At 41.4% G+C, this 27,465-nt stretch overlaps 1 protein-coding gene across 11 annotated transcripts in view; it reads left to right on the top strand.

The window, feature by feature from the left end:
* LOC131678824 (longitudinals lacking protein, isoforms A/B/D/L) overlaps window positions 1–27,465 on the top strand; it is a 573,802-nt gene that overhangs the window by 498,765 nt on the left and 47,572 nt on the right. The window contains exon 8 of one of the 11 annotated variants that reach the window (XM_058959270.1): window positions 23,477–24,182. The exons of the other annotated variants lie outside the window; for them this stretch is intronic. Within the exon in view, the coding sequence (XP_058815253.1) occupies window positions 23,477–24,182 (706 nt within the window). The remainder of the gene's footprint in view (window positions 1–23,476; window positions 24,183–27,465) is intronic. 11 annotated transcript variants of the gene reach the window in all.

Genomic DNA, 27,465 nt, shown 5'->3' with positions numbered 1-27,465 from the left:
GCTTCCGCCAACCGCCAACCAGCCCCGGGCTCCACTAATTGATTTTAGGAAAAGATAGATGAGGGGCATATAGGGAAGATCGTGGCTTGCTATAACAGATCGAACCGGACAGTTGGGTGGTCTTCGAGCCCGAAGGGTATCAATTAGCAGGGACCTGGTGACATTGTATTTGATGCACGCCCAGACAATGTGTTCGATATCGTGATAGCCGTCGCCACAAGCGCAGACACCACTATTCTCGAGGTTAATACGCCGGTGATGCGCATCCAGTGTGTAATAATTTGACATGAGTCGGCACACCACACGAATGAAGTCACGAGCCGTATCCATCCACTTGAACCAAAGTTTTGTCGATACCTTAGATACTATCGAATGTTTCCAACTCCCTAGTTCACCACTGCTCCACGAAGTTTTCCAACTTTCGAGGGTTCTCTGATGAGTAATACTAAAAAATTCGTTAAAGAAAATTGGTCTTTCATAAATGTCACCTTCTAGGGCACCCCCTAAGCTAAAGAGTTCTTTTTCTCATTGCCAGGAATGGAGCAATGAGAAGGAGCCCATACCCAGCACTCAGTATCTCCTGTATTTTCCCCAACAAAGGCGAGGAGTGCTGCCCATGTTTCATCGAGCGAACAGCGTGAATGGAACGATGTAATGTGTCAATAACTCCAAGGGTATGCTGACTAGCAGCTCGTTCTCGGGCCTAAACTGAAGCACGGTTAACGAGTTTGCAGAAAGTGGTGAACTTTTGATTGAAAACACCGAAGCCAGTGAACCCTTCTACGTTTGATCCGTCAGCATAAAATATCTTACAGCAGTCGACTTTTCGGAATTGATTATAAAAAATGTTAGGGATAGTTTGACCCATTAATATAAGCTGTAGTTGTGCTGGTTCACGCTTTCTAAAAAGTGCAACTACCTCAGTTTTCTCCGTGGACAACTCGATACTCAGCTAAACAGTTCAAGTAGACAAACTGTCCAAAGTATTTTGTGATGATCCTTGTAGATCGACAGCTTTGGGCCAGAAACCAGAACGTCGTCTGCAAAATACCTGAACGTGCAGGAGTTGTCAAGAAATGTATCAATGTTGTTGACATAAAAGGGGTATAAAAGGAAGCTTAGACATGAGCCCTGGGGAAGACCCATGTAGCTAAATCGTGATGTCGATAATTCACCATGCGAAAAATTCATTAATCAAAAGACCCCTTAATACCTAAGGACACTGATGCAATCTGCTCTTGTCTGCTTTGAATTGGCTAGCAACACCTTTATCGTGTCCGAGCGGACCTTCGAAATTTCGGTCACAGCCGAGAACAGTTCCGTGAGGTCTTTTGAAATCGATTTTGTATTGGGCCGAAAGAAAACCACAAATGGACCAGTTGAGAGTTCTGTGTAACATTTGGGCCGGGGAGTTAAACCCAATTCAACCTCAATTTGACAATCCGGAGAGGGAACCATCTACAACGTCAACGCACGGGGTCAGCGCCCACGCAGACGGAGGAAAGCAATAAATGTATTACGAAAGATAAAAACCACTTATCTTTAAACTGGTGTCCAACGACGAACCAATCCAGCTTATTGTTTAATCCTCACACGCGAACAAAAGACTGAGTACCGAACCGATGTGGCAAGATCACCTTGAACACGGATCAGCACAATTCTTTGTCGCTATACACTGCACGGACTTGAAGCAAGACACTTGTGTCTCGACCGAGAACTCTAAAAAAATGATTTCAAAATGTTATTATTGTATGTAGGAAAGCTAGCAACAGACTTTTAAGGAGGGGGTAAGAGTTTCAGGTTTCAAAAATTATCTCGAAAACTCAACGTAGAGGTTAGGTATTTTACACACAGAATGTTTATGCAAAGTTTGAAATAAATCGGTTAAGTAGTTTTTGAATGGCAGTTAACACCGCCAATCGTGTTTTTTCAGAGACTTCAGAGACTCTTGTGGATCATCAGCATCACCCTCGTTAGGAGGTAAAATAACTTAGAATTTCATTGAGGGTGGTAGATTTCTTTATCATTTCAGCGAAAATAACGGCGTTTTAGCTTAGCCCCACGTAGTTTTTACGCGAGATAAAGATACTTTTCAGCATTCTTACTGCAGAAATCATCCACTTGATTTTTATGGTACTTTCCACAGCGGGCCTTATTGCAGCAGTGGGTGGCTGTGTGGTCCAATTGTTTACAATTAGAGCAATTCATGACCCGTGGTACAAACAGATGGACAGGCAGACGAACATTATGCAAGAGGATGTAGTTCGGTGAAGCGATTCCACTGAAGGTCATTCGATAAGAGTTTGATTGGGGATATATTTTCGAGCCATTTCCCACAATTAACACTGAATTCAAACGTTTGAAATCCAGTATTTTAACCGGTTGAAGTAAGTGGTCTCCAAAATAGCCAACCCCTTACAGCAGATCCTCGCTTGTCAAACAATCATCGTTGAGACGCCTTCAAATTCTACTCTTACAGCTGAAATATATACATTATAATTCCGCGTAAAGTGCTCACAGTAATATCGTTTGCCTGCTTTGAGCTGGCTAATAAATCTCTGATCTTATCCTAGCGGGCCTTTGAAATTTCGGTCACAACTGAGAACCGTTCTGTCAGGTCTTTAGAAATCTGCAGAAGATTCAACGGTTTAGTCTTGGGCCAAAAGGAGACAGACCACAAATGGAGCAGTTGAGAGTTCTGGGTAGCGTTTGGGCCGGAGGGGAGCCTTAGCAGTTGAACCCGTTTCAACCTTCATTTGACCAACGGTGGAGGGAACCATCGAAAAAAAAATAACTTATCTTTAAACTGTTTGCAATAACGCACCGATCAGCATTGAGAAACAGGCACAAATCAAACCGAGACAAAGAAGTTGGATACTACTTCTTCTTTACCGACGCCAGAGAGGTGACATCACTTCTGGACTAGATATCGATCCATCAACTCATGGACCGGGGACCAACGGCTGTACTTCCCTTCCGCAGGACGTCACCACAGATTTTTTCACCTCAGAAAAATATCAATGACCTTGGCTGGAATTGAACCCAGACCAACTGGAATGAGTGGCAGTCACGTTTACCGCTCAACCACATGCGCCGTCTCAAATTATTCTTATCATATAAGATCTTTGAAATAGTCCCAATACTGATAACAGCTGTAAAAAACCGAATGGGATTAATTGGGAATGCTTTCTTCGTGGAACAGTGAGAGGACACTCCAAATAATCTTCTCCTTTTAACAGATTTACCCGACATTGCCCGACAAGGTACTTTTTTTTACCAACGAATATGTGGAAAATTGAAAAAAGTGAGCACTTTTATAAAACCTACCCAAAAATGACAAAGAAAAGCTAAAATTGACCTCAATTGATTGTAGTTGCGGGAGTTTGCTATGAAAAGCACGATTTTGAATTATATATTGACTTTGGGTAATTAGTTTTTGAGAAATCTGAAAAATTGAGGGTTAATGGCTTTCAAGCTAATAAAATGTGTAAAAAAATCGCTGATTTCAAATAATTGCATACAAAAATTATGAAACGAAAACGCTTTCCTTTTTAAGCAAAACGTTAGAGTATGTTTCGAAGAACAATTTAAGATGAAAGTATGAACAGATAAACAAAAACCAATTTTTTTGTATTTTGGCCAGGATTTGAAGTTAGTTACGCCTCTGTGCGGCGCAGATGGCTAGATGCTGGGTTACGATCACATCGGTATATGATGTAGTTTACCGAAAGTGCTGCATTAAATATTTCGTAGCGCAGTCAAATCTAGGCCAGGACAATGGTTTCGAGTACCAGCGAAAAAACTTGCGTTTTTGTTCTAATACCTCTCACGTTCTGGTAATACACAGAGACAAATTGGTCATGATGGACGTTGGGTTGAGGAGCAAGCGCAGCAGGAGTCATCGATGCTGAAACGAACTCATTTGGGAATGTATAACTTATATTAGGGGTCATGCATAAATGACGTAGCATTTTGTACGCAGCCCACCTGGGTTCGACTCCCGACCCCGCACATAGGGTTAGAAATTTTTCATAAGAGATTTTTCTAGCCTGAAGAAGCGAATGACCTCTATAATCGAAATAATAAAAATAAATTTAAATTCACATAAGTTACTTTTCACGCGGTTTTTCATGTGGTAAGTTTTATGATTCGCGGAATTGCAGGCTCTCAAAAAGGAAAGATTTTGTATGTGGATTTAACTTGCTACATTAGTTAGCTAATGCTGCCAACTATTAGACTTAGTAGCTAAATTAAACTTTCTCTTCGTAAGCTTCCTAGAATCCTAGAATACAACTCAGTAAACAGCCAGAATTGTTCACCCCAAAGGGAAAAATAAACCCAACTGGTAAAAGTCTATATCTCTCTACCTCACTGGATTAGTAACGATAACGTATCCTAAATTTTAGCACCTTGTACATAAGTTCGCCTGTGTATGGGGAAACTGAGGAAAATAAAGGGTTGTGAACAAGGCACGGCCATGTTACCTTAAAAATGCATCTACTTCCACGATCGTGCAGTACAGTTCCCCTATGAAGGCATTTATCGAAGCAGGACTGAAGAGTTTAGAACTTGATTGATTAATATTATTTCGCTCTTGAAAACTGGTTAATTTATGAATCGATTGGTGTATAAGTGATTATGATTCATCGACTATTTGCGATCTAATAACCATGCAAATTTTGCACAATTTTATTACATGGGAGATAGACACCTAGATAATAGAGTTAGACATTATTAATGTCAAAACCCAAGTTCACTGCTGTTGTTGATAACGGAGAATATTCAAACTGATTGTTTAGTAACTACTTGAACCCCAATGAGGACTTATATTAACAAAATAATAACTCGATCTACCGTCGGTAAAGTCTTATAATATGAAAATATTTTTTGTCAAAACCGACGCTAACAGTGTGACAAATATTTGAAAAAGATGTTGATGAAAATTTGTCGAATATCCAACGAGTTTCTGTGGAGTCAATGTTGGAAGCAATATCAACAGTACAAAATAACATGCTGTACTGTATAAGGATGCCGACAATTCATATAGTTTCTTCTTATTCATACACATCTGAACCTAAAGTCTCCACATGCTGTTCGCTCGATCAGCGAGCGACGAATGAGGTACAAAAATTACACGGAGGACCTAAATAATCTCCCAATATTCGATTAAGTCTGTCGGGTGCTCCATACCGACAGCTCTTTCTGATGTGAATAAATGTTCCCTTTTGAAGTAGAATACTTCTAACGTTTTAATATGGGGTCCCGTTTCAAAAATTTCAGTTGAGAAATTTTCCCAGGTTTGAAATGCGAATATCTTCCGTTCTACTGGACGAAATCGCAATATTTTTGCACTATCTGATCGGAAATTTGTGCACGTATTTCGTATTAAATTTCGGAATTACTGCTACTACCATAAATAAACCAAAACAAGGATTTTCATAAAATCCTTCGAAAACAGCGAAGAAAATGCGCAATTTGCCAGCATATCCCACGCAGAGTCGTCAAAAAGGAGCATGTAAGCGTTTCAGTACATACGGGAATGTTATATATACAGGTCACGCAAGCTTGTTTTGTATCAGTGGGTGCTCGCTTACCACACGAGCAACATGCTCGTCCGGACGGTACAATGAGCGGTATCATGTTTGCGTTCCCGTACCAAGCGTCATCGCAAGGTTCTTCGTGATAAAATCTAGGGAATCACCAAATCCGCAATTTGGCGTCTGGCTCGTCGTGGTGGTGTAAAATGCATCTCCGATTTAATCTACGAATGCTGATGGTGTACAGGAAAATGTCACCCGAGATGTTGTGACCTACACTGAACACGCCAAGCGCAAAACCGCAATGAATGTCGTCTATACTCTGAAACGGCAGGGACGCACTTTGTATGGATTTGGAAGTTGAAAAGGTAGAACTCACTTGTATCATTATAAAAAAGGCCCTTTTCAGGGCCACCAAAATCATTTCAAAGAATAAGTTTGCATTTTCTGTTTCATGGACTGTTTCTCCCTGGAGAGCAATTTGATTTAAACCCTAAATTATGATTTATTTCAGTACGCAAATTGCAAATATGGTCAGAAAGAAACTGGAGTGAAGTGGAAAACATTTTTACTAGGCGCATTCAAAAAAGGTTTCAATTATCAAACATTTTACCAAAGTGCCGTATTACATTACTCTCTTTACCCTGAGTGTTCGATAATCTCCGTATTGGAAACACAATTTCAATTTTGTTCTTTATCAAAAATATGTGGTCGACCAACGAAAGGATGGAGCTACGAAGAACACATATTGAGGACAACACAAAAAAGGACGAGCTTACATTGTGCTGTAGTCAAGTATAAAAACTGAGCATGCTGTTGCTCACGCTCAGTTCGTTTCCAGCATCAGCATGCAGCAGTTCGTTTGCAGCATCTCCCGCAAAATTCAAACCGCCGTCCGTTTGCTGCTGTTAGAAGAGTTGGCCAAGCACGCCGTCTTCGATGGCACCAAAACTGTTACCATATACACCAGCTCCAAGTAAATTTCGAACACTGCCCAAACAAAAGGTCCTTTTCAGGGCCATCAATTTATCGACAAAGAATGAAATTGAAGTTTTGTTATTACAAGCATCGGAAAGTGGCTTGTCAAGAGCGTTGTATGGTAAGTGACCAACTTGTGAACGATACCGTCGCTTTCAAGTAGAATGGCACAAAATCAAAAGTTATTTGTGATTTAATGATTCAATTTACAAAAATCGAACGTTTTCTAACCTGCTCTGCTGTTGTATTGAATGAAAACCTTCGATTTTTGCGCTGATTGGAAATAGTTGACTAATTCTGTAGAATGTACAATTACTGAAAATAACGGATTTTGTGAAAGCAGTGGTTGGTCCGTACAATTCGATTCCAAGCAAGCCAGACTAGTTTTCGTTGGAAGGTCCACCTCTGACAATAAGTAAACTATTTTATTTTGAATTCAACTACAACTTCCTTGAAAACAGCACAGCTAAAAAACTTTTGGGAAAAACGCGCAAACCTAAATTTTCCACTATAATGGAAGCTGCCTGTGCCCCGCCGCACAGCATCATCAAGATTGATAGTAATTCAAGCCGGGTGGAAAGAGGTTGTAAGGCAATGGAAAACGAAAATTTCATTTATATCTTACTAGAATATAATTGGCTGGCCCTGAAAAGAACTTGTTGGTTTGTGGTTTATTTTGGGTCACAATTTAGGCCTGCTCGATTGCTGATAGCTGTGAATTTCTCGCAGGGCGACAGTTTCTGTTCAGTAGTGATGAGGCTTCCTAACGCCAACCGTGACTGGGGCACTTTTACACGGCCTTCGTTGCTTACTGCTTGCGGGGAGGCTTTCCTCCGGTGGACTTACGAGCGGTATGTTTGGTACGGGCCATTTATCAACAATGAATCGAATTGAAATTTTGTTATTACAAGCATCCGAAAGTAGCTTGCCAAGAGCGTTCGATGGCAAGTGAGCTACTTGTGAACAATATCGTCGATTTCACGTAGAATGACACAAAATAAAAAGTTATCATTTGTGTGTTTGTTTACAGTTTCGTGTTTACTAGGCGCATTCAAAAAAGGTTTCAATTATCAAACATTTTACCAAGGTGCCGTATTACATTACTCTCTTTACCCTGAGTGTTCGATAACCTCCGTATTGGAAACACAATTTCAATTTTGTTCTTTATCAAAAATATGTGGTCGACCAACGAAGGGGTGGAGCTACGAAAAACACATATTGAGGACAACACAAAAAAGGACGAGCTTACATTGTGCTGTAGTCAGGTATAAAAACTCAGCATGCTGTTGCTCACGCTCAGTTCGTTTCCAGCATCAGCATGCAGCAGTTCGTTTGCAGCATCTCCCGCAAAATTCAAACCGCCGTCCGTTTGCTGCTGTTAGAAGAGTTGGCCAAGCACGCCGTCTCAGATGGCACCAAAACTGTTACCATATACACCAGCTCCAAGTAAATTCCGAACACTGTCCAAACAAAAGGCCCTTTTCAGGGCCATCAATTTATCGACAAAGAATCGAATTGAAGTTTTGTTATTACAAGCATCAGAAAGTGGCTTGCCAAGAGCGTTGGATGGTAAGTGAGCCACTTGTGCAGCGATGCCAGATTTACAGACATGTCTGTATTTTACAGACTTTTGATGGCTAAAAGGGTAATAGTGTTTAGTAAAATTTCACTAGAATAACTGTTTTCGAATACGAGTTATTCCTCCACAATAGAATTCTACTTTCAATCTATTTTTAAAGGTTAATTTTAGTGTAACTAGGATTTACACAACCATCTACAGACTTTTACAGACATTTTAGTTATTCTTCTACAGACATTTCAAAAAAACATGTGGCATCGCTGCACTTGTGAACAATATCGTCGCTTTCAAGTAGAATGGCACAAAATAAAAAAGTTATTTGTGTGATTTGTAGACAGGTTAGTGTAATGATTCAATTTATAAAAATCGAACGTTTTCTAACGTTTCGATATAGGTGCTCCGTTTCAAAATTTTCGGCCAGAATGTTGCCTGTTTTTCTAAAAGTGAAAATCTGCTATTGTACTGAATGAAAACCTTCGATTTTTACGCTGATTGGAAATAGTTGTAACTAGTTGTGTAGAATGTTCAATTACTGAAAATAACAGATTTTGTGAAAGCAGTGGTTGGTTCATACAATTCGATTCCAAGCGAGCCAGACTAGTTTTCGTTGGAAGGTCCATCTCTGACAATAGAAATAAATTATTTTATTTTGAATTCGATTACAACTTCCTTGAAAACAGCACAGCTAAAAAAATTTCCACTGTAATCAAAACTAGTGCCCCCGCCGCACAGCACCATCAAGATTGATAGTAATTCAAGCCGGGAGGAAAGAGGTTGTAAGGCAATGGAAAACGAAAATTTCATTTATATCTTACTAGAATATAATTGGCTGGTCCTGAAAAGAACTTGTTGGTTTGTGGTTTATTTGGCGTCACAATTTAGGCCCGCTCGATTTCTGATAGCTGTGAATTTTTCGCAGGGGGACAGTTTCTGTTCGGTAGCGATGAGGCTTCTTAACGCCAACCGTGACTGGGGCACTTTTACACGGCCTTCGTTGCCAACTGCTTGCGGGGAGCCTTTCCTCCGGTGGACTTACGACCGGTCTGTTTGGTACAGGCCATGTAGCGAAAAATGCTGATCTGCTACTTCTCTGATGCTGGTAGTAGGACGACGGTTAAACGCTCGTTTGCGTGCCTTCATTCATAAAAGTTCAACAATATTTTCAAAGAATGTTGCAAATTGTCAACTGATAATTCAAAAAATACTCCAAATAAACTATGAATGTGCTAAAGTCGACAAAATCGCATAGAAATTGCTTATTCCAGAGCAGAATTTACCGGTCTAAAGTGTATTCTACTTCACTCCGGTTATGTCTCTGACATTACCCACCCATCTTTTTTGTGAACTTTTCAATTTTACTGATTTTTCCTTTACAGTACAGAAAATAAATTGGTGATGATGTTCAAGTCAGGTGTTCCTGAATCGACAAATATTTAAACAAATGATTAAAATCCATCAAATAATTGCGGAAGCTATTTTTCTTAGCTATCGTTACATAGGGGACTTTTCTAACTTTAGAATTACACGTAGCCCCACATAGTGGAGTAAGACATTCTGAACGTTAAAATTCGGATATGTAGTTGCATTAGTACAGGGCAGGTACATATTAGGTACACAAAGATCACACGAATATTACTCAGCACACTGAATAGTAGAATAGTGAATTCAGTTTGCAATGTCCAGTTAGCAACTGGACTGCTGCAATTGTTAATGAAAAATCAATTTCTTTCACATTTCCGGAATTTCACCCGGCAAAAACGTTCCCAACTGAACGCAAACTTGCAAGCCATGCAAATTGTGGGCATGTTCGGATGCAGCCCAAGAGCGAATCTTTTGCTTTGTCTAACTAATCGGCAGTGGTAAAACTGGTTCCGAAGCAACGATGTCAACTGCAGCGCCAACTCTAGCTAATTCGTCCGGTACCCATAAAAGGTAGATAACATTCTGAGTAGTACTGTACTGTAGTACTGAGTAATAAAAAAGTTCTTTTACCGTAAAAATACTGTTGAAGTGCTACGCATAATCTTGACTATTTCGGATTAGATTACTGTGCATTATCTACCACGGGAATAGGATTAGTGTAATCTCATTTCACGACAGTAGACACCAGCACCCTGAATACTACTAACTACGCCTAACTACAGATACATGTTCGGATGCAGCCCAAGAGCGAATCTTTTGCTTTGTCTAACTAATCGGCAGTGGTAAAACTGGTTCCGAAGCAACGATGTCAACTGCAGCGCCAACTCTAGCTAATTCGTCCGGTACCCATAAAAGGTAGATAGCATTTTACATTCTGAGTAGTACTGTACTGTAGTACTGAGTAATAAAAAAGTTCTTTTACCGTAAAAAATACTGTTGAAGTGCTACGCATAATCTTGACTATTTCGGATTAGATTACTGTGCATTATCTACCACGGGAATAGGATTAGTGTAATCTCATTTCACGACAGTAGACACCAGTACCCTGAATACTACTAACTACGCCTAACTACAGATAAGGGAACCTTCTCCTGGATTCGCCGGAAATCAATCAATATTTGAGAATTTTTGCGAAAAAATAAAAAGACATACGAATTTTTGCTTTTGATCTTCTATTCGTTATTAGAAAATGATTTTTTTTCGAGTGTTCAAAATGATGGCCTCAGCGCGCGAAACATCGTCCTACTTTGCCAAGTGCAGGGCCTATCGTAGTTAACCGAAATGAGAAATTGGTACATGATCATTAAAATAGATAAAATTTCTTTTGCTTTATACCTAATTTCATAAAATTTAGATAAAAAAAAACAATTGTATAGACGTTAAAGAAAGAAGTGAAATTTGTCTCGTTTTTTACTGTAATCTTGTTTAAAAAGTATAAATAAATTATTTTTCCTGCCAATGCTAGGTATAAGTCATACAAAAAAAGTATATACTTCTAAACATTTTTTGGATGAAGGAAATCAGATCAATAGAACAAGCCCTGTACTTGCCGTTAGAAGAAAAAACATGGTTTCGAGAAAAACGCCATTTTCGAGCCGCCATTTAGAATTTTCGAAGAAAAAATCATTTTCTAATTATCGATAAATAACGAATAAAAGATCAAAAGCAGAAGTTCGTATGTCTTTTAATTTTCCGCAAAAAAATCTCAAATATTGCTTTGATTTTGCATTGAATCCAGGAGAAGGTTACCTCAAGTCCACAGGGAAAAAGCTGATATTGATCCCACGTTACCATTTGGGGCCACAATTGTGCGTAGTACGTTCTATTGGGTTGTTTTTCCTGAACCCAGTAATGTTAAGACACGAATGTGCTTCTTATTTCAGACACAGTAGAGTAAAACTCTAGAGCAGCAGTAGTTGTTGTCGCAAACACACTAGTCGTCGCCATCAAAACCATCTTCTAAAGATTGTTTAGCTTTGATTGGATTATGGTAACTTCTGGCTATTTCCGTAACACCAGGTACCCATATGCCAGTATTAGTCTAACAATTGTTGTATGATTCCTGTGAATGTACTTGGTCATAGAAGCTTAATCTGGAATCAATGTCAATTGAGTTTTAAATCAGAAAAAATACGTACGTACTTAACTTGATCTGCGACAATAATTTCCAAGTCAAGGAACTGCACCTGCGAACTGCCGTTTGCTAAGTATTGCATGTATCCAGTTCGTGATACATAAAGGTATACCATGATCTCGTGCTAATTGCAAAATATATTCAAAATACGCGTTACACACACCATCAATGTTACGAAAAACTTTTTTTTATCTACTGATTTGACTGATTGGTCTAAAACTCTTTTTATTCTCATATTTAACGAGACAAATTTTAAGAATCAATTTATCTATTATTTCGAGCCATGCTAATGGAATATATCCTGTTGCGAGACTACAAATATGAACTATTTTCAAAATATGATCAAAATGTTCACATCCACTTTGTAGATGAATCGGATTGATTCCATCTTCTCCTGGAGCATAACTTTCAAGAGCCCATTCGCTCCATTCGGTTGTCATAATTCTACGAGCGAATACCCAGAAATCCGAACTACCTGAAAAAACTCAGTGGCTGTCGTCGGTGATGGCTCCGTACAGCCTATAAAGTGTGTGTCAAAAAGATAGTCAAGGATTACATCTTCATCAGATGAGTGTTCATCATCAGCAGTTCTAATTTAACTGACATGAAAGTCGTTCGTTTTCGAAAGTAACTTATTTAATCTGCTAGCCTACGTTTGCGCAAAGGCTGGCATTTCTGTATGCTTTATGAGCCGACTGAAATGCGAGTCTAGCAAATCCGGTTTTTCACCAGATTATAGAGATTGAAGGCATCCTCTATAAACCCGTCAAACTAACTAATCGGAATTAGAATGTGCATGCGCCATAGTCCAAAATATTTTAATCCGCGCTGTTCGTTACTAGTGACAGATAGAGTAAACTTTGTTCGTATGTGAACAGTCCAGTTGATGGAACGTTTTACTACCGAATGATTAAATTAGATACGCGCGAAAAATTTTCCACAGCCAAGATGTAACGGTTGGCACATTTTTATATGTGTGAGTAAAGTTGTTCTTTTTTCGAACAAACAGCACAATGTGAAAGAGAAAACAAAAACAACTTCGTTTCGGTTAGGTAGCAAGAAACAAGCCTACATACCCAAAAAGGAAAAATGTTCCCACCTTTTTTAGTCTACATCTTGGTTTTCATTTCATCAGCCTTGTTAAAAATTAAATTAGTAAGCACAGTATTCTAGAACGCATGACGGCCGTTTCTATTCCAACTAACTGACATTTTTACCAATTAAGTTACAATAGTAAATACTGCACTCGGATTGCGACTGGCACTGGATTCAACGTGAAGGAAGAAATTCAATTAGAGATCGGAACCATTCAACTATTCAAATATACATGCATTCCACTGGCAGCGACAGTATATCCTTATTGATCAGTTGAATATTGCAAACGTATCTCTGCGAAAAATGCACTAACTTCACATCGTTCAACCGCTCCCACTTCCGAGACAATCAGTTAGCCTAATTGATTCCTTAGGAAAAACAAACAATCGAAACAAAGCCTACGACGAAATTGACGAGTGCTCAATAATGTATCCGCTTAATGCAGGAAAATCCACATCCAATTGCACGTGGTCACAGTCGCATAAAGGGTGATGAGCTTATTTTTACTTTGTCCCAATTATCACTGGGTCCATTTGAAGCTATACGTTGCTTGTGGAAGTGTCTGTTAACTTTGTTCCACTTTGGTTCAAATTGTTGGGGGATAATTTGGACACACGTTCCGACTTTAAGCAGCACTCAAACACAAGTATTTCACCGTTTTCAAACCATTTTCGTTATAATTCTGGTTCATAGAAACGAAATAAACATTTCATTGATTTTAAATCAAGTAATTAATAAAATTGCTCGAGACCCTCGCTTATATGACCAAAAATAGGCTCAGCCCCCTACCTGATTTCACATACACATGGCACGCAATCACCGTCATCATCGCCAGTAAGCGACAAGATTTGGAACTATGAATTATAAAAGCGTTCCATTTCACAAACCGATTGCCCCTCCTTGTCTGCCCGCCAGCAGCAACCACGAATCCAATATTTCCCATTCCTACCGACAAACACTGACACGTCGATTCATAACCTACCCCAAGCGAATGACCGAAAAAATGGATCCAGGAGTTGTGACTTTGTGAGTGTGCCCCAGTATTATAAATTCGTATGCTGCTGCGCCACCCCAGACGGATCGATACCTACGACCAACGACCACCACCCCAATACCTACAACGGAAGCCTTTGGCAAGGATGATGATGACGTACCCGTGTGTTTGTGTGTGATTAGATGGAGCGGGGTCGGGAAGGGGGGGAGGGATACCTGTGTAGCTTCTCGTGTATAGATGTCACCTGCGAACAATGGAACCGAATCTCGTCACGGAATGTTTTCATGCTACTATGCTATGCTACTGGGATGGCACGGAGTACGAATGATAGAACTTCTCGGAATGGTTTTTTTGTACTTTGGAGCGTTTTAAACATTCAAATGGATATAGCAAAATTTGTATTACATGGGCTAACGTAGAACAGTTTCTCTGTCACTTCAATTTATACAGTTTTAGAACAATAAAGCTCAAATGTTTTGCTTCAAGTCTTCTGACGGTATGGGAGATAATGTTGTGCATTACATCGGATTCTTGCAAGATTTGAAGAACAGCTAATTAGCTATGATTATTGTCTGTTATCGCACTCCATTTCGAAAGATCGCATCTGCTTCGCCCGATTCAGTTTTGCAAAACAGCTGTTCTTACTAGTTGGTAACTGTTGTCTAAACGAACTTCAGTTCCTGCTCATTTTGGGATTTTTATATCCTTTTATAAGGTGACCTTTCCACGACATGAAAAAATGGCACCGCCTTATAAATGGATAAGGTGCTTTATTCATGAGAGCCAAACTTTTATTTCAATATGTACTTCACATTTCAGACGAAGTCGATGAAATCGTAGGTTAGGTTTTGATACGAAATGTAGATGGTTTGTACCACTCCAATAGTATTGAACATACATAACCATTTATCGCCCAATCAGCTAGGGTAAAGACCCAATTTTGAGCATATTTGGAAGGGTGCCGCACTATTCTATTGATTGCGCAGCCTACAATCGACGAATTGCACATATATTGGCATCAGAATCCTTGCGCCGTTCCCAAGAACCAATATAATAAGGGACCATTCATGTACCACGTGGACCAAAAAACCTTCGTTTTTGACCCCCTCTTCCGATTCTACAATGAAGGTTATGTTAACACATTTAGGAGAGACGGGAAGGTCACATTCTTTAGTGCTTCATTGACGGCGAACATGGGTTGGAGAACATGCGAAACGTTTACGCATAGTGACCACCAGGTGATTCGCTACTGTATCGGTCAACGGAGCCCTACTACAGCAGGAAGAAAGATGAACGGCGAGCGAAAGTGGAAGATAAAACCCTTCAACAAAGACTTCTTCTTTGAAGAACTTCAGCTGAACGTCGGGTACGAGGATGCGTCTGACCTAACAAGAATAGTTGTGGTGGTTTGCGATGCCACAATGCTGCGAAAACTGGAACCACGCAATAGACGGCGTCCAACTTACTGGTGAAACGATATGCTTAGTACGCTACGCGCTGCTTGTCGCAGAACCAGAAGGCGGGCTCAGAGAGCAATATCGGAGCCAGATAAAGGGGAGCGCAAGGCAGTACAAGTCAGAGGAGGAGCTGTGCCGAGAAGTAGACGCCAATCCCTGGGGCTACGCGTACCGAGTCGTGATGGCAAAAATGAAGGGATCGACGACACCAGCCGAAATGTGCCCGAGTAAGCTGAAAATAATCGTTAAGGGTCTTTTCCCGAAGCACAATCCAACTACCCGAGCAAACGAAAAGCCCATGGGTTCAAACACCACGTAGCCCCTTGAAAAGACCTTAAATATGGTCCGTGACAAAATTCACAACCATCAAGATACCATAAAATGGTCTCAATAATCCATAAATACACCAACAGATGGTATTTCATATGGAATCTACCGGACCATGGTGATGGTATTTTCATGATTTGAACCCATTTCAAACACCCATGTCAAACCCCATGATCATGGGGGTATTGTGGGCTTTTCGTTTGCTCGGGTTCCCATGCTGATGGTCCAAATTCATCCTCACTGCATGGTGTTTTGAGTGTTTGAAATGGATTCAACCCAGGAAAACACCATCGGCATGGTCCGGAAGATCCCATATAAAAAAAAAACATGTTCGGGATTATTCATGGGTTTTTAGCCCATTTTATGATGTTTTGATGGTTGTGAAATTTGACACAGACCATATTCCTAGTTTATGCTATGGGGCTATATGGTATTTGAACCCACGGGGGGGGGGGGGGGGGGGGGGGGGGGCTCGGGTATCTAGCCAATAATGCCATACGGCGAAGAAGAAGGAGCAAACATGGACGATCGGCAAGTGACTAACGACGAGCTCGCAGAAACATCGAAGCGCCTGAAATCAGTTCGGATGGAATGCCAACTAATCTGCGATCCTGGCATATCCGAACATGTTCAGGATGGTTCTGAAGAAGTGTCTAAAGGAAGGCAACTTCTCCAAAATGTGGAAGGTCCAGCAGCTGGTGTTGCTGTCGAAGCCAGCGAAGCCACAGGGCCAGGAACGAAATGCACGGAAAGTGAGCGCGGACTGCCCAAGATGCAGTTCGGATTCCACAAAGGAGCATCGACAGTGGTTGCAATTTGGACAGTGCTCGAGAGTGCTGAGAAGGCATCTAAACAGAAGCGAAAGGGAGATCGATACTGGGCTGTGGTCACGATAGATGTGAAGAATGCATTTAAGAGCGCCAACTGGGAAGCCAGCGCAGCACATAATGAGGGTTCCCGACTATCTATGCCAGACCCTGAAGAGTTACTTTCAGAGCTGAGTACTGCTGTACGAGACGAGCGAAGGGCAGAGGTAAATGCGAGTCACAGGTGACACTTGAAGAAGTGGAGGTGTCGGTAACGGAGACAATAGGCGCGATCGAGAGCTGGATGAACGGAGAAGCTGCAAATAGCTCACCACAAGGTGTTGTTGGTCATCAACTGCAAAGCGGTTCAGCGGATGCAGATCGACGTCGGAGGGCACGTGATTGCATCGAAGCGTGCACTGAAGCAATCGGGAGTGATAATCGACGGCCGGTTGACCTTTAACAACCACGTCGACTACGCTTGCGAAAAGTCGGCGAAGTCAACGAACGAAAATCATGCCAAACGTCGGTAGTCCTAGAAGCAGCACGAAACGTCTGCTATCTACTGTTTCATCATCGATACTCCAATATGGCGCTGAAAACCAAGTGAAACTGTGAAAAGCTGAACAGGATATTCCGGCTGATGGCCGTACGAGTCGCGAGAGCCTACAGAACAATATCGTCGGAGACAGTATGCGTTATCGCCGGGATCACATCACGCTGACCGAGGACGTGGAATGCTACCAGCGCAGAAATGCACGTAATTCAAGGAGACTAGTCCAAGCAGACTCGTTGGTGAAATGACAGCAGGAGTGGGACAACGCGGAGAAATAAAGGGGACTCTCCGATTCATCCCAAATATGTCGGCTTGAGTGAATAAGAAGCATGGAGTGGTGAACTACCATTTAAAGCAGTTTTTGTCCTGGCACGGATGTTTCCCGAAGTACCTGCATCGGTTTGGACATGCTTCGTCATCCCTGTGCACGAAGTATGTGAACGTGCAAGAAACACCGGAACACGTGGTGTTCGAATGCCCTAGGTCCGTAGAAGTTCGTAGGGGTATGCCTGGTGTGACAGTTGACAATATCGTTGAAAAGATGTAGCACGACCTGCATACCTGGGACGCTATCAACAGAGTGATTACGAGTATACTCTTTAAGTTGCAGAGAAAGTGACGAAGAGACCACCAAAGTAGCGCCATCGACTAGAGAGCCACAGTGAAACCACAAATCTGGTTTTAGAAGAAATTTCGCCGCCGGGAAACCCTCCCTCGGTGTAGACTAGGTCCACCGCTGGGGAACAGTCGAGTAATAAGCGACGTGGCACCGGGTTCGGGTGGTCGAGGCGCTAGTGAACCGAACGTCAGGCTCCACCGGAATCGCCGGACCAACCTCGACACCCTGCCGGGTAGCTCGTGAGTAGACTATATCCACTGCCGGAGATTAGCGAGTAGATCGCGTCGAACAGCTAGCAGTGGGTCGTTGGGGCGCCAGTGAGCCGGAAGCTGCGCTCCACCCGAAATCGCTGGATGAGCCTCAACACCTACCAGCAGCCCCGTTGAATAGGCTAGGTCCACCGTCGGGGACTAGATCGAGTAGTTCGCGAACAAGACAAGGGCAAGTTGGACGAAATAGAATAAGAGGGGAAAGGGCCTAAAGTAGTTACGGTGCTAAATGGCACCAGATAAGGAGCCAGAGGACTCAAGAAGTTATGGTGCTAAATCCATCAGTATCGGGAGACCTTCCTTCGCCGGGGAACTCTCCGTCGGCGTAAGTTAGATTCACCGCCGAGGATTAAACTGAGTGGACCACGACGAGACACCACCAGTCGCGGGTCGTCGGGGCAGCAGCGAACCGGGCGCCCTGCTTTACTGCGATCGCCGAACTGACCTCCATATCTGGTTGGTTGGCTCGGTTTCGGTAGAACTTCTCTCGCCGGGGAACTCTCCGTCGGAGTAGGCTAGGTCCATCGTCGGGAACTAGACCGAGTAGTTCGCGAACAAGTTAGGAGTACAAAAAGTAAGTGGTGCTGAAGGAAGTTGCAATGCTAAATGACACAAGGGAGCCGAGTCGTGGTGCTGAATGGCACAAGGGAAAGGACGCTAAGTCTCGACTGGATTGTGATGAGCTGGTGACGTGTCGAGAAGTGGTGCTGTAACCCTACATAATAGAAATGCGGCATAATAGAAATTGTGTTATATATCAGGCTCGTTTGTATCAAAAACCGTAAGTTGTAAGCTGTAAGTTGTCGTGATGAGATTTTTTACTTCTATTTCAGTTATTTGGGTGATTTTATATTACGTGGATGCCTCTTTGGCCATAACCGGAAACTCTAGTGATATGGGAGACCTCACTCTCTTCTAGGATCTGAACTACACATTGCAAATAAAGTATCAGATTCAGGATCCGCGCGCGATCATTCAAGAATACACGCAAATATGCGAATAGCCACACGGTTACATACACGCTAGCACACGCGACAAACACGTTCACATACAAACGCGTGAGCCCTTCGCGATCATCCACGCATACCTACGCTTACGATCTTGCAAACAGGATATCACTCCGGTGACTAAATGAACGTTGTAGCACTTATAAATTTACAAGCGTGGTCTCAAGAATGAGCCTACATACGCTTGTGTTCGCGCGATCATGAAATGGTTACGTCCGGAAATTCTACCTCTCGGCCCTAGCAGCCTAGACCCATGCCCTCAGCTGGACCAATCAGAAAAAATGACGCTCATACTCACTAGACAATACCTTCCATAGCGACATGACCGGAAACTCTAGTGATAGAGTTGATAGTGATAGAGAACTCACTCTCTTCTAGCATCTGAACCATACACTGAAAATTAAATATTACATTCACGATCCGTGCGATCATCCAAGAACACACGCGAATATGCAAATGGACATCCGGTTTTAAAATCGAATTTAAGCATGCGAAGGGACACGCTAGCATACGCGACATATAAACGTCTACGCGACAAATAAACGCCCACGCAATCGAACACAATAACATCCAAACGCCCGAGCCCTTCGCGATGGTACACAAAGACGAACATACAATCGCGATCATTCACACACAACTACGCCCAAGATTTCATTTTTTTCGTGATAACATAAAATCTCGACGTTTCATGCATTTTAAAGATGTTTGGCATCAAAAATACGAATTCGATTTCGAATTCGATTTTCCCTTTGAAAAAAATTAATTTCCGGCTTATATGGGAATTTCATATGTGACCGGACGGTTGTCTATATTTCCGGAGCCATATAAGCGATCCGTGCGAAATTTTATAGACATCTGTGGGGATAATATAGCTATCATTTGGGACTAAGTTTGTGAAAATCGGCCCAACCATTTCCGAGAAACTGATATGAGTTTGGAACCGTATATGGTGGTCAATGTAGTCAGCGAAAGTTTGTTTGGCCGTCGGTGACCTAGAACTGCAAATTTAAGTTGTTTGAGAGACATTTTAGCGAATTTTTTACCTTTTTTGCTTTCATCGGAGTATCGGTTTTAATCACAACTTGCTATGTGATCGCACGCCACAACCCGTAACTCCGGAACCGGAAGTCGGTTCGGGATAAAATGTAATAGCCATTTACGGGGACGCAACATCTTTCATTTGAGACTAAGTTTCGTTGATTCGGTCTAGCCATTTCCGAGAAACCAATGTGACTGTTATTTTGAATTCGGATACTTCCGCCGGGGCTTCCGGAACCGATGATGTGACCAAAAAGACTTTGAATGGCTGTTAGTGACCTAGTACTACAAATCAAAGCATTTGTGGTCACATTTTGGAAAAATTTTCACCATTATACATTCATTGCAGAATTTATTAAAATCGACATTTTCTACGTGATCGTACTCATCACCCTGTAATTCCGGAACCATTAGAAATTCAATAGCAGCCTATGGGAACGTTGCACCTTTCATTTTGGACTAAGTTTGTGAAAGTCGGTTCAGCCATCTCTGAGAAAAGTGAGTGAGATTGTGTTCGCGTACACAGACGCACATACACACACACATACATACACACACATACATACACACACAGACATTTGCCGAAATCGACGAGCTGAATCGAATGGTATATGTCACCCGGCACTCCGGGCCTCCGTTAATAAGTCGGTTTTCAGAGCAATTGCAATACCTTTCTATTGAGAAAGGCAAAAATACCACAAATCTAAGCATTCCACACGAACCAAAGAAAACATGTCATCGAACACTTCGAGCTGATCTTCAAATTCAATTTAAATAAGTGTTATTTTATTATTCCGGCAATTATCGTAACTTTTTATTAGTATTCAACATGAAAACATAAAATAAGCGTACCCAACACAACACGAATACATTTTTAGATGACATCGATTGCTCATAACGTACATGTCAAAATTACAGTTCCACTACTTACTCGAGCTCACTCCAATAGCATTCGGATAGGGACAGATGACTAATTGACACACGCTGTATCTAACGTATCATCACGCGGCTTTGAATGTCACGTGATAAATAACCCGCCAATCGCTTTGCCCCCATCAAGCTTAAAATTCTCGACATTGGCATTTGCCTGTAAGTATATTTCAATTAGGCCAGAATCAAATCCTACATGGATAGGAACCATAAAACAAATTTCGTGGAACCGAGTAGCATGTTCGACTGCGCTGTGTCGTATTCATAAGTTAAAACCTTTTTATGCTATTCAAGCGACATTTCGGGCTCGTCCCAAACGGAGTTTTTGACTTATTAATAACACAACCCAGCAAAATACGTAACCAAAAAATAGGCATACGAACTGACATGCAACAATACAGAACACGTAAACTCCAACCATTGCACTTGCATTGCCCGATAAATAGGTAGTAACAAGTTCTATTCCGAGAATTCCCTGCAAAACAACAAACAGCAGCAAACTGCAAACCAACGCAATGCATTTCTGTTACTCAATTGCAGTCCCCGTGGTGGCGGGAACGCAAAACCGATAGCGCACGCACTTTGGATTCTTGGAACCCACGAGTGACCCCGCCTGCCAGTATGAACTTTTTACTTCTCATCCCACCGCGTGATAGGTTCCCACGTGTGCGACTGTTTTGGTCTGTGAGGGGCTACCATTCGCAATCTGCGCGGTGTCCAGTGGCATGCCGGACGGAAGTCCCCACAGTTCGATGTTAGTAGTAAGCGTAGTTGATGTTGTTTTTGTTTCTATATTCACTGTGGGTAACTATTGCGAAGGTGGAAAGGCACTGCGAATTGCGTCAACCGTTTTTAAACCAGAGCGACAGAAATAAAAACAAATTACAATGCAACAGCCCCAGTAAGGTAGAGGAATCATGACGCTTGACGCATAACTTGGTTGAGTTTTCAGGAAAAACGATAAAGAGAAAAGATTTCGGTTGCAACCCGAAACCCGATCAATAACCGCGAATGACCTAAGCGCTCTTTTTTACTGTATTTCTAAATGTGTGTGTGTAAATATATTCAATTTTCAATGTGTTAAATGTGTATATAGTACTTTTACGTATTTGTGTGTTTTTACAGATCTAAACATGTAAATTTAAGTTGTTATTTCATTACTCAGTTTACTCGTTTTTCCCAGAAAAAATACAAACTTTATTTTGTTCTCAAACCCTTTCGGCAAAACAAAAAATAGCAAGATTTCGGAACAAATTTCCAGTATTTGTTTATTTTTATTAACTGTCAAGAAGTTGATCTCCGTTTTTTGAACATGGCTGTGCTAAACATATTTTTATTACAACTGCAAAAAGAACACTTTTGTTTTTCACTCTATTGATAAATCAAGAAAGTAATTATAAAACAATCTAAATTTTATTATTAGTTTAAGTTTTTGTTCTACCATCGAGTGCATTTTACTATTTATTATCTAATGTTTTTTCACTCATATATCAATTCTTTCATATGAAATTTTTGTGTATATACCTAAGCAGAAAAAAAGCAAAGAAACAACTCTCAGTAAATGGGAACAATTGGATTTTTTGTCGTAAAAAGCAACCCTCGGTCCCTCGTGAAAAAACCATCCATCCAAGCTAAGAAGGAAACTTTCTTTCTCCTGTTTCCGTTTCCTGCTCCTAGCCCATCCAAAAACCGACCTGTCCCTGTCCTAAGGAAAGACACCCAATCGGTTACTAATAATAATCAGTCAGTCAGTCAGTCAAATCAATAAAAGCGATCAAGTTGAAGCTAACAAAAATGCCGTTGCGCTTGCGCTTCTGAAAAATCTAAATAAGCCAAAAAGAGATATGCCCGATACAACCAGACAAAAATCGAATTTCAACTTCTTGAAAAAAAAAAACATTTTGGTTATTTAAAACTACAGCACAAAATAGATAATCAGTTAAATTAAGAACGAGCATTTTCGACCGCTACAATGCGGCTATCGCAACCAAAACTTTCGTTGTTTGTCGTTTTATCCTTTCTTTCTAGGTCCCTTCCTTTCGTTTATTGTTTTTTTACAATATTTCTTTTTCCAATTTGATTTCCTTTCTCTATCTCTCTCTATCTGCCGAAGAAAAAAAAACTGCAAAGTTCAAGTTATTTTTCATTTACAATATACACATTTTACCTCGCAAAAAGCGAAGGCTACATTTTAAATCTGCCGAAGGTCGAATACCGAACCCGGGTGGCGAAAATCATTAGACCACCCGTTAGAGAAATAGTAAAGTATGAAGAGCTATGAATCAGAAACATTTCTTGCACCAACCAAGCGAAGCGTCAAATGCCAATTAGCTGTCAGAAAAGAATACCATAATGTTCGGCAATTTCGAAATAAACAATCAAATAAAGTATGGAGGAAAATCGTTTTTCCGTACGTGAATTGTAGTTTGTTTCCTTTCATACAGCAGTAATCGATGCCGCGAATGAGCTTTCGATAGAGAGATTACTAGGACCAGTGACCGACGCAGTCACGAGCACTTTCTTTGCCTTCCGCTCTCAGTTCTGTTCGTTATAGTATTGAATATCCTAACGACTCACAATTATCTTGCGTTTTTCCTTTATTACTTTTCGTTGAGTTTTGAATAAGAAAGTCGTTAGCGCTTTTTCGTGATTATAAAACCAAAAAAAAAACAAACAATCAAACCAGGTAGCAAAAGAAGTTGATGTCCGATTTTTGTTTGGTTTGCAGGAAGCATCAGAACCGCACGCCGGCAGCGGTAGTGTCGTTGTCGGTGGTCTCTGTCCGAGCGTTCTCGGCGGGCCACCGCTGGGGCTGAGTAGTGGTGGTGTTGGTAGCGGTGCCAGTGGTCCGGATCAGGTGCCCGGCGGTGGTCCTAGTTCGATCTACCCGATCTGTCCGTACTGTGGGGCTACGTTCCCCCACCAGAGCAAACTGACTCGGCACATACTGTCACATTCGCTGGAAACGCTCAAGTATCGCGAAACAGCCCACCTGATACACCCGTCGCATCTGGCCCTGCTCCAGCAGCAACATCACGAACTAACGCAACAGGCGCAGCACCAGCAGGCGGCAGCGGCTGCGGCGGCTGCCTCGTTAGTGCAATCCCCGTCACCGTCACAGCACTATGCACCCCACCGGACGGGGCCACCACTGGATCAGCTCCTCGAGCCACCAGATGGAGCGTCGCCGATGGAACTCGAATTTGCGGCCGCCGTTGCGGCGCAGGCCGCTGCCGTCGCTTCCGGTAATGCGGCCGCCGCCGATCAGGGCAACGTGGTGCTGTGTAAGTTCTGTGGTAAAAGTTTCCCCGACGTGTCTTCGCTCATCACCCATCTGCCGGTGCACACCGGAGACCGGCCGTTCAAGTGTGAGTTTTGCGGTAAGGCGTTCAAGCTGAGGCACCACATGAAGGATCACTGTCGGGTGCATACAGGTACGTGGTTAAATTGTTTCCTTTATCGTGGTTGTAATCCTTTCATGACTGAATGCTAGACCATTGTTCTCAGCGTGTTTTAATTGACCAACGTTGTGCTGGGTTGATATTTCATATCTTACATAGAGGGGTTATTTTCTAGGATCATTTTGGTATAAGCTTTCGTTACCTTCTGAACATCGCATTTTCAACCCTCAAAAAGACAAGCTAAAATTGTGACTTCAAGAAGCACCCAGCGAAGTTAAAAACTTCCTATTTTTGTCTTTTTATGAGTAATAGGGTTGAAATCCCGAAACGTGCATTAACGCTCGAGAATTGTAATAGTTCGGGGCTCTGAAACCACTTACTTCTTTAAGGGCTATGCTGCTCAACCTTCTAATGCTCAACACAATTCTCCTAGAATATTACCAATAGTCGAAATGATGTAATAAAGTAGCCGAAGACAATCTAGCTTGTTAGGATTTATTAGTTTACAATAATATTTCAAAACAACGGGGATAATACAAAATTTCATTTTTCGCCTCCTCAAATTTGTACAGATTCGTGAAACCTCAACACTTTATCTTACGGTACTTCACAACATTATTATGAACATAGAGAAAAAACTCATACTCATAGAAAAAAACAGGGGAGATACCCTTTTGGATCGTTTGGAATCGATTTCACTGTCAAGAACCGATTCTATCGAGCATTTGTATAACCTGATAATGTTAGATGTATTACCATACAATGTCGGGTTATTAGTTCTTCTGCATAAAGCATTAAACTAATTGGACAAATTGTGTGGATCCGAAAGGATTTATAAAACTTCAATACACTGTGGACTTGTATCCAATATACATTGTGGCGCAAAATTGATCAAGCTAAGTTTTACTCCTATTCATTCTAATGTAATTTTATGAACTCCAAAAAAAATGTCTTACTACACTATCTGGCGCTAGGTGTCATTCTAAAATCTAAAATATCTCCTATGTAACGATACTGTGTAGCGTTTGCAAGTTTATAACTTAGCTATGACACTAGTTGGATTTTAATCTTTGTTATACCGGCCGATTCACAAAGAATATTGTTAATAATTTAATATCTGTGTTTATTGAAGTAGTCAATCGAAAAGTTCACGAAAAAAGGGGAAATTACCATTCATGAGGCAATATTTTTCAGGCAAAGCCGTCAATAGGGAGAGGAAGCACCTAAGTGGTCAATCAAACACGAAAAATTAAAAATAGAGGTATCGCTTATCCGATTGAATCAGTTGTTACGCCAAAGGAGCAACATCATGACTATAATGTCCGGACGGTACAATAAGCGGTGAACGCTACGGATATTCGACAACGTTGGCATTTACACACATTCGCACCTAAGTGTCTATATCAAATACAAGTAGTTTATAAATAGAGAAGCCGCATGTCCATTTCAAACAGTCGTCGCTCGCTGTCCAAACGAGCAACATGATGACTATATCATCCGGACGGTACAATCGTTCGTGTACATGCAAAATTTCAAATCGAACAGCGTAAAGAACGTACAATTAACCATGCACACAGCAAGGAAACGGGTGCAAGTTTTAGACGGTTTAACTATGCGTGAGTTAATGAGGCAGACGCTATGGATTTCCGGCAGTGGCGGTATTACCTCGCACACAGTTAAACTGTGTAAAACTTGCACCCATTTCATTGCTGTATGCAAAGTTCATCGTGCACTCTTCGCTGAATATTCTATAGCGAGTTTCCCGTAACCCGTCAAAAGATGGGGTTGGGAAGCAGAGGGTTAATTCAAAGAAAATTTAAGTTTTTTTTTTCATCTGTACATATTTCTTTCAAGAGAGCTAATTTGATTCTACTTTAACCGTACGTTTCGACGGCTCATCAGTATCTGGCAGCCGACTTGGCCACACAGCAAGACGCGAAATCCAATTCCGATGCAACAAATTAACCAACATGCATATATTTACTGCTTGTTCTATTTGCTGGCAACCACAAACATGTCGATTGTGCTTGTATACATGAAATACAAAAATAACATTTGTTGTTCAATTACATGTAACTTTTTTATTGCCCGGCGTGTCTTTTACCTCTCAGGGTCGGCTTAAGCGCAAGCGAGGGAAGACTTACCTGTGGTATTGTAACCCTAAATGTCTCTCAACCGGAAATTTGATCGATCGGCGTACGCAAGAACTTGGCCAACGCTCTTTAAAAATCGGAACTATATTTTTATTTTCTAATAATCAACATCTATACAAAAATCATAATTTGGGTACCTGAACTAATTGAACTCACTGCTTGTTCGTCGATGATCACTATCCTGTCGTCGTCGTTGTCACTTTTAATGCGGCCGTGCTCACGTGGTTATGGCCGCATTCGGCGGTCAGCCTATTCGCCGTGTCTCCCTACTCGGCCTCTCCGCCAAGGATATGCACCCACCGCTCCTCTGCGGCCGGGACACTCAACACTTCCGTATAATGGCCGAAGGTTTCACTTTTGTGGGCCTCGTACTCGCGCACCACTACGGGATCACTGGTTTCCCATTTACTAAACTCTTTCGTTTTCCTTTTTTACAGAACAATATTTAACTTTAAACGTCCACTTTTTTTAGATGTATACTATTCAACCATTTCAGGTATAAGAGAGCGTATCTGAGGTCGAATGGCCCTTTTATACCTCCTCCAGACCCGGTCGGAGCTCTCGGCCGTTACCGGACATCAACTTCTGAATCGGCTGTGGCCAATCACGATCGTCCACGTTGCTAGCAGGTTAGCCAACATTTCCCAACCGATGGGGTTCGAATCTTCGCTGAGCAGTAGTGGGAACAAGCAGTAGTCACCTATTTACCCTACTTGTTCTCGAACACGAAATTTCAAATCACCCTACTAGTACTGGCAGTTCCATTTATTAGTTTTAAAGTTTATTTGATTCAATTCAAAATCAAGTTTTTGTGTAAAATTTACATTTACTTGCAAGAACTCTAAGAACAAAACACCACCGAATACCAAAAGTTCGGGTTGTGAACTTCTTCGAAGGTTACATACATTTGAAAAGTTGTTCAATTCGAATAACTCACGTATACGTTCCACACAAAAAACACCTGAATACGGCAGTGTTCTATAAGCAAAAACACCGGGAAAAATCATTGCATTATATTCAACATGAAGTTGCCGAATTTTCGTAGAGTTTTGGCAATATTACAACTCCCTAAACTTATGCCAAGACATATGGAATCTTGGGCAAAGCTTATCAGAACAATCTAACGAAAGGGAGAGGACAGAGAAGGCCGCACTTTGGTGATA

This window comes from Topomyia yanbarensis, chromosome 1 (assembly GCF_030247195.1).
Source record: "Topomyia yanbarensis strain Yona2022 chromosome 1, ASM3024719v1, whole genome shotgun sequence".
NCBI lineage: Eukaryota > Metazoa > Arthropoda > Insecta > Diptera > Culicidae > Topomyia > Topomyia yanbarensis.
This window is presented reverse-complemented; position numbering and strand designations above follow the sequence as displayed.